At 50.6% G+C, this 7,500-nt stretch overlaps 2 protein-coding genes across 3 annotated transcripts in view; one reads left to right on the top strand and one right to left on the bottom strand.

Moving 5' to 3' along the window:
- Positions 1–4,589, top strand: part of zfp91 (ZFP91 zinc finger protein, atypical E3 ubiquitin ligase) — an 8,230-nt gene extending 3,641 nt beyond the window's left edge. For both annotated transcript variants that reach the window (XM_083693353.1, XM_083693354.1), the window contains 5 exons: positions 31–81; positions 231–309; positions 695–809; positions 2,045–2,144; positions 2,631–4,589. In XM_083693353.1, the coding sequence (XP_083549479.1) occupies positions 31–81; positions 231–309; positions 695–809; positions 2,045–2,144; positions 2,631–3,729 (1,444 nt within the window). In that variant the 3' untranslated portion in view covers positions 3,730–4,589. The remainder of the gene's footprint in view (positions 1–30; positions 82–230; positions 310–694; positions 810–2,044; positions 2,145–2,630) is intronic.
- On the bottom strand, positions 3,782–7,196 carry LOC310821341 (uncharacterized protein). Its single transcript, XM_083693355.1, has 3 exons — positions 6,878–7,196; positions 4,014–6,575; positions 3,782–3,899 (listed from the first exon to the last, which is right to left on the bottom strand). The coding sequence occupies exons 1-2, from the start codon at positions 6,952–6,954 to the stop codon at positions 5,873–5,875; spliced, it is 780 nt and encodes a 259-aa protein (XP_083549481.1). The 5' UTR covers positions 6,955–7,196; the 3' UTR covers positions 3,782–3,899; positions 4,014–5,872.
- Between the last annotated feature and the right edge of the window lie 304 nt (positions 7,197–7,500).

The following is a 7,500-nucleotide window of genomic DNA, read 5'->3' as shown; positions in this document are numbered from 1 at the left end:
TCTCCCTCTCTCCCTCTCTCTCTGTCTCAGGAGAGGCAGGCGAAGGAAAGATGACAAGACTCCTCGGCTCCCCAAGAGAAGGTGAAGTTGACCCACCTGTTTTAGAACATCTCGATCACTGAACCTCAGTCTCTTGTCAGAGTGTTAGATTCACTAACACATGAGGTGGTGGTGATGATGATTATGATGGTGATGATGATTGACAGTTGTGTGATGTCCCGCGCCCACAGGAAGAAGCCACCGGTGCAGTACGTGCGCTGTGAGATGGAGGGGTGTGGTACCGTCCTGGCACACCCCCGCTACCTGCAGGTATGTCCTATCCGCCTTAGCAACCGCAGTCACCATGACAACCACCAGGCACAGTGAGGCGTCGATTCTGAGACGGCAGGGTTGGCTTGGGGCCTAATCCATCTCACAACTGTCATTCAGGAGAAATGGAAATGGAATGGACCCCCAACCCTGGTTGTGCAAACTCCATCAGTACTCATCAGTATGGTTTTAATCTCTCCCTCTCCTTCTCCCCCTGTTTCCTCCTCCATTCCTCTTCTCCCCATTTCTACCTCTCTTCCTCTTCTCCTCCCCCTGTTTCCTCCTCTCCCTCTCATACCCCCTCTCTTTTTTCCTCCCCCTCTGTCTTTCCTCTCCTCTCCCTCTCTCCTTCCCCTCCTCCTCTTCTACCCCTCTCTCCCTCCAGCACCATATAAAGTACCAGCACCTGTTGAAGAAGAAGTATGTGTGTCCTCACCCCTCCTGTGGAAGACTGTTCAGACTGCAGAAACAGCTGCTTCGCCACGCCAAGCACCACACAGGTACACACACACACACACCCTGTCAAGTCGTCATGATGAGTAGGCCTGTTGATGCTGAAGAGGAGACTGCTACCATCAAATACAAGTCGATGGCAAAAAAAATAGTTGAATCAAGCTCTGTAGTATAGAAGTTCTTATTAAGGTATTGTGTTGGAAGGACCTCACAGTAGTGCGACAACACAAGGAAACGCGTCCAATTGATCTCATGATCTAAACAGCGCCACAACCAAGTGGCTTTGGCAAAGTCATTAGAACTAGCTGAAGCCTGTCTCGCTCCCTGTCTGCTCCATGCAGCAGACATCCTGAAGGTTTTTTCAAACGCTGCTGCGTATTCAACATGCTCCCGCAGACATAGAGACTGAATAAAAACAACAGCACGATATAGAAAACATGCAGGAGGGAATATTTAGCATATTTTGACACAGGGACGGCCGCAAGAGATAAAGCCTTGTAGATTTGTTCTGTGCAGGATCTGCACGATGCAGTAGGAGTTATTTTCAACGGGGCAGGAGTCAGGATTGTAGACATTGAAATGGAATAGTATCTGCAGGACAAGGCCATTTATTTTTCCCAAATATCCTTGATCCTAAACGGCACTAAATTGTCAATCCTTGCCAATGTAATGTGCATTTTTGCAAATGTCTCCGGAGGTTCACAATGTAATTTCAATGAAGCTAGCCTAGCAACAACAGTCATGTCTTTTTAGATAGAGAAGAGGTGCGCCTCACTTTTTTTGGAGGCAAAAGCGAGTTTGGTGGCCAGAGCCCAACAGTTGTTATTAGAGTACAATTAGTTGTGCTACATATGAGTCAGGTGCAGGGCATGTCGGGTAATGCCCACCCAAATATAATGTTGCCCACCCCCTCGATGATGAGATGTCATGTTAAAAGGATTGCAGTATTGTTTTTTTATATCGCAAGTATAAGCAGAATTATCGCAACATGATATTTTCTCTATTTCTAACACCCACCCACACACACACACCCGCACTCTGACTCACACCCACACACATGCACTACCATGCGAGTACACACACACACTTCTTCATCTCTGACTTTACTGTACTGTGTTGATGCTGCTGCTCCTGTGTGTGTGTGTGTGTGTGTGTGTGTGTGTGTGTGTGTGTGTGTGTGTGTGTGTGTGTGTGTGTGTGTGTGTGTGTGTGTGTGTGTGTGTGTGTGTGTGTGTGTGTGTGTGTGTGTGTGTGTGTGTGTGTGTGTGTGTATGTTCCTCAGATCAGAGGGACTATATCTGTGAGTTTTGTGCGCGGGCCTTCAAGAGTTCCCACAATCTGGCTGTACATCGTATGATCCACACAGGAGAGAAACCCCTGCAGTGAGTGCTTCCCTTCACCCATCCGTCCCTCCCTTTATTCATTCATCAGGACCAGGTAGAAGGACGGGCTCATTGTGCTCATCGTCGGAGGACGGGCTCATTGTAATGCATGGAAGGGAATAAGGAATAGTATCAAACACATTCCAAGCATTACAATGAGCCTGTTGAATGCCTTTCTGTTTATCTAAATGCCTCATTAAGTACCTGCATGCGTGCACACTCTCACACACACACACACACACTTTATATTGCATGAAACCCCCTGACCCCCCTTTATCTCACCTGTCCTTCTCACTCTCTTGCACACTTTTTCCTCTTATGATAAAAGCTTTGATTTCTGTTTGAAATGATTTCTCCCCGTAATTCTAGGTGTGTGTGTGTGTGTGTGTGTGTGTGTGTGTGTGTGTGTGTACACGCCTGTTTTTTTTGTTGTTGTTTTTTTTAATTTATATAAATGTACTGAATCATTTACCTCTACCCCTGTAGGTGTGAGATCTGCGGCTTCACCTGCCGCCAGAAGGCCAGTCTGAACTGGCACATGAAGAAGCACGACGCCGACGCCTCGTACCAGTTCTCATGCTCCATCTGCGGTAAAAAGTTTGAGAAGAAGGACAGCGTGGTGGCCCACAAGGCCAAGAGCCACCCCGAGGTGCTCATTGCCGAGGCTCTGGCTGCCAATGCTGGCGCCCTCATCACCACCCCCGCCTCCCTGCTGGAGGCCCAGGGAAACCCCGTACCTGTTGCTGTGCCAGGGGAGCTCGCTGGGCTGGAGGTGGGACAGGTGTCCCAGGTGAGCCAGGTAACACAGCAGGTGGGCCAGATGTCACAGGTGAGCCAGATGTCACAGCAGATGTCCCAGGTGAGCCACCAGGTGGTGGTAGTGGGCCAAGACCAGAGCCTCCACACCATGCAGGTGCCTGTGACCATCGCCCTGTCTGCTCTGGACCCCTCCTCCTCCTCCTCGCCCACCGACTCCTCCCAGCACACACACCTCCAGCTCCAGATGCCCCTCCAGTTTGTGTCGGCGGGCCCAGCCCCGGCTCAACAGTCGCAGCAGCAACAGCAGCAGATCCAGCAACTGGCCCTCCATTCTGGCTCTGTGGTGAGCCAGCAGGCCCAGCTCCAGCAGCTGCCTCTCCAGGCCTACGGCCAGCAACAGGGGCAGCAGCAGGGACAAGCCCAGATTCTACACATGACCTTCCAACCCGTCACCCAGGGACAGAACCACATCCAACAGATTCCCATGTTAACCACCACCCAGCAGCTCCAGACCCTCACATCCCACACCTCTACCCCCAACCCCACTCTACTGCCCCAGCTCCAGCTCCAGACCCAGCTCCAGTCCCAAGCACAGCTCCAGCCCCAAGCCCAGGCCCAGCTCCAGCTCCAGGCCCAAGACCCGACTACCGGCAGCAGGGAAAGCTATGTCCTGGAGGATGCTGCTCTCTCTTCCTCCTCTCCCTCCGCTAACACCCTTCAACAGGTGGAGACTGTCGGGGAGGGGGGTGTTGTCTGGGAGAGGGCTGGGGAGGGGGAGGGGGTGACTGAGGGCACAGAGGAGCATGTGCAACATTCACTGATGTAGAATAAATGGTGTGGGTGCAAAGAGCAGGGAGATGGTGAGGCCCCCCCCCCCCCCCCCCACGCACCAGACACAGGTAGATCTGATGGGGCTGGATAGGTATAATCAAGATGGCTGCCGCTTTTGTTTGCCCTCTGATAGGCCAGGAGGATTTCTCACCATCTTGCTTACACCTGTCCAATCCAGGGGAGGCTGGTGGAGGTAGAGATCGGCGGACGGGGCTCATTGTAATGCATGGAACCATTCCATGCATTACAATGAGCCTGTCCTCCGATTTCTACCTCCACCAGCCCCCACTGACCAATCCTTACAGATGGACACTAGTGTCTCAAGGGCAGTAATACTCAGTCTTGGTCCTGGAGAGCTGCAGTGCGTCAAGGTTTTAATCCCAGCCTCGCCCCATCACACCTGATTGAACTAACTCACTGATCTTCTCAACCTTGATTAGCTGAATCAGGTGTGTGTCAGTGATGAGCTGGATCAAAAGCCTGCAGCGCTGCGGCTCTCCACGACCAGGAGTGAGGAGGACCACTGCTATAGGGTGACGGGGGCGATGGGGTTGGTCCTGGCAACGGCCAAACTATTGTCATCTCCCATCAGCACCCTTTTGACCCCAATTGAAATGTGTAGGATCACAAATATACAATGTATTCATAGTAACTTTTGGTAGCTTTTTAGGTTTACTGGATCAGGGAAGCTGTGTGGAAGTGGTGGTTGCCTTTGTATATAAAGTGACGTAGCCCCCTGTCAACCCGTCAACTGGCCTTCTGTGTTCTGTGTGCGAGTGTGTGTGTGTGTGTGTGTGTGTGTGTGTGTGTGTGTGTGTGTGTGTCTGTCTGTCCGTTTACATTGTGACACAGCACTGCAATCATGAGAAAGATATAAACACATTAACCCTGTACGGCCCCTTCTCTCTCTCTCCCTCCGCCCCATGTGTTAATAAAAACATTGTAGATGTATACAGGTCTGATCCATAGCTTTAAGAGGCTGGTCACCCCAAGGCCCTGTTTGAATACCCTTAAAATGCATCTCTCCTCCCTGATCACTGATCTGACATGATGGGTGGAAGCAATGCAGTGGAATGCTTGCTGTAACCAATCCAATCATGTGATATCAGTGATTAGATCGAGGAGAGGAGGAAGGAAGCAAGGATGTTTTGGAACAGGGCCCAGGTCTGTCTTTGCTGTCCTGCCAACTCCTACCGCTGTCGTTGGCTCTACAGCACGGACAGGACTGGGGTTGACAACGCCGTAGCTGTACCAGTGGAGGCTGAAATCAGAAGATGGGCACAGTGTAATGCATGGAATGGTATCAAACAGGCGTGTAATGCATTCCATGCATCACAATGAGCCTGTCCTCCGATTTCTACCTCCACCAGCCTCCCCTGGTCTGTATGTGTGGCTGTAGCTTGTGCTCTCTTTGTATTGTAAGAAATGACCACAACAACATTACAAACATTAAAATGTATTTATTTACAATTAATAAAGTGTAACTTACATTTTACAATGGGCAATTTCTCCCTGAAAGAAACAAACTATTTTCATGTACAAAGTTTAACCATCAATCTACATATAGCCTGTGTACTGAACTGAGCTGGTCGGGAACGTGCAGTTCTGTTTCTGTTGCAATGTCTCTTATGTATTCTACCACGAGGAGTAGGATAGAACAGTGTCTCTCTAACTCATGAAGACTTGTGATTTACACACACACACACACCAGAAGAGGCTGGCGGAGGACAGCTCACCGTAACGCATGGAATGCATTACGATGAGCTGTCCTCCGATTTCTACCTCCACCAGCCTCCGCTGACACACACACACACACACAATTCAAACTTTGTTGGGCGATATCCACATTTTCTTATTCACAATATTACTTTAGAGACATGTTTCACCGCTAGATGCCTTGCAAAAAGTGGGATAGGTTTTAAGCACTTTTGCTGACTATTTTCTGTGAAAGAACACAACCCTACTTTGTATTGCTGCCCAACATAATGATTGAGTGTGTCTCAAGTAGAGGCTAAGTGGGATCCCTGGGAAGTTCATAAGCCCTACCCTTATCTAAGCTTAACTGTTTGAAATCGCATCTTCAATGGGGTGACGTCAGAACCGGGTTGTCCCAAGCATCCCACTTAGCATCTACCTTCTCAGGTCAGGTGAACCTGCTCCCTGTTCCTCTGCCTTGCATACTGCTTCATGGCCCGTTTGGGAGGCACCAAGGTGTTACTGAGTCCTACCCTCCTCTTCTTCCCCTGCTGCCCTTCCTCCCCCTCCTCCTCCTTCTCCCCCCCAAAGTTCCGTCGACCTCCGTACGACCCCCCTGCGTTGTGGTGGTCCACCTGGTCGGACCCTGGGCCGTCGGGGGGGCCCGGGGCGGGGGAGTCGTAGTCGCCGGGCAGGACGGAGCTTTGGAGGTCACTGTCATGGGCGAACTTGCATTTGATCCCGAAGCGGCACCTGCCGTCTTTCCTGTAGGAGACGCACATCCGCTTGCCTCCGATCTGAGAGGGCCGGGCCTGCAGTGTCAGGGGGACGTGCTTCTGCAGGACACTGAGCTTCTGGTCCGCGTGGGCCTTGAACGGGTTGGCAAACACACTGCTGCCGGACGATGCCGCCAGGTGGGGAGGGGGGAGTTTGTGGGTTAAGAGGGAGCTGACAGGAGCAGGGAGGAGGGGGGTTCGGGGCTGGGACTGGGAGGAGGAGGGGGGGGGAGCCACCACCGGGGCAGTGCAGCGAGGTGGGGGTGGTGGTTGGTCCTCCTCAGGATCTGACTCACTGGAGGAGGCAGATCCTGACTCAAGGAGGAAGTTCCTGCTCTTCTTCATCGCTGTCCCGCTGTCACACTCAGCCCTGGGGGAGGAACAGACACAAACACATACATAAATGCGCACAGACACATAAGACATACATAAACGCGCACAGACATAGACAAATAGGAGTTAGGAGCTGGTTGCATTGGGCAGGTGAGATGTGGTTTAGAGTTATCATACACATTTAGATGGAAAGGATTTGCCTAATGTGTAACGTGACGGAGGAAATACATCAGTTCATTTAGTTACAAAAACCCGCGGTAGCCGCTGCCCATTGAGAAGGTTATCGCATGTCATCTACTGAGATACCCTGTAATTAAATAGACAACAACAACAACGTACTTCTTATTGTTGCCATCATCCCCGTCTCCCTCGCTGTCCGAATCAGAGGACACTCCGTAGCCCACAAGCGAATTCATGTTGACAAGCTGGCCCTGAGTGTGATGTTGTTAGCCTAGCTAGCTAGCTGCCCCAGGTATAATCCTTTATCTCTGTCAGAGGTGGAGAGTCCTACTTTTGCAGCCACAAAGCGCTCTCAGGACGTTGTGTCTGAACGAACTAGATGTATATGGCATTGGATATAATCCGTATATAGTTGTTTATTTTTGCTGAAATAACCATTACAGTGTCGTGGTGCCACTTGCTAAGATGTGTGTCCTACAGAGCCAAAATGGCAGCTGACGGATACGTTTTTGAGGTATTGGCGTACAGCGCCACCCGAGTCTCGGAATGGTATTGCACTGCGGATCATACCTGTATAATAATGATCACTAGAAAAGGTCACGGCCGCTGGTGTGTGCCAATGGGAGCCAGCCCAGACACAGACTTTATTCTTACTTTGAAATCCTCTCACGTTTCAGGTGAAACCAGTTTGACGTGATATGATAAATGAAAACTGTCCATGAATGGGATCTTCGCATACAGTTCTAGTATTTAGCATAGATTTAGAATTGCATGGAATACAT

Source organism: Argentina silus (genome assembly GCF_951799395.1).
Source record: "Argentina silus genome assembly, chromosome: 21".
NCBI classification, from domain to species: domain Eukaryota; kingdom Metazoa; phylum Chordata; class Actinopteri; order Argentiniformes; family Argentinidae; genus Argentina; species Argentina silus.
Note: the sequence above shows the minus strand (reverse complement) of the source record. Positions and strands in the feature narration are given on the sequence as shown.

Coding starts and splice junctions, on each gene's coding strand:
- LOC310821341 (XM_083693355.1), bottom strand. CDS start 6,954: ATGAATTCGCTTGTGGGCTACGGAGTGTCCTCTGATTCGGACAGCGAG. Junction 6,576..6,877: donor GATGATGGCAACAATAAGAA/GTACGTTGTTGT, acceptor TTCCTCCCCCAG/GGCTGAGTGTGACAGCGGGA.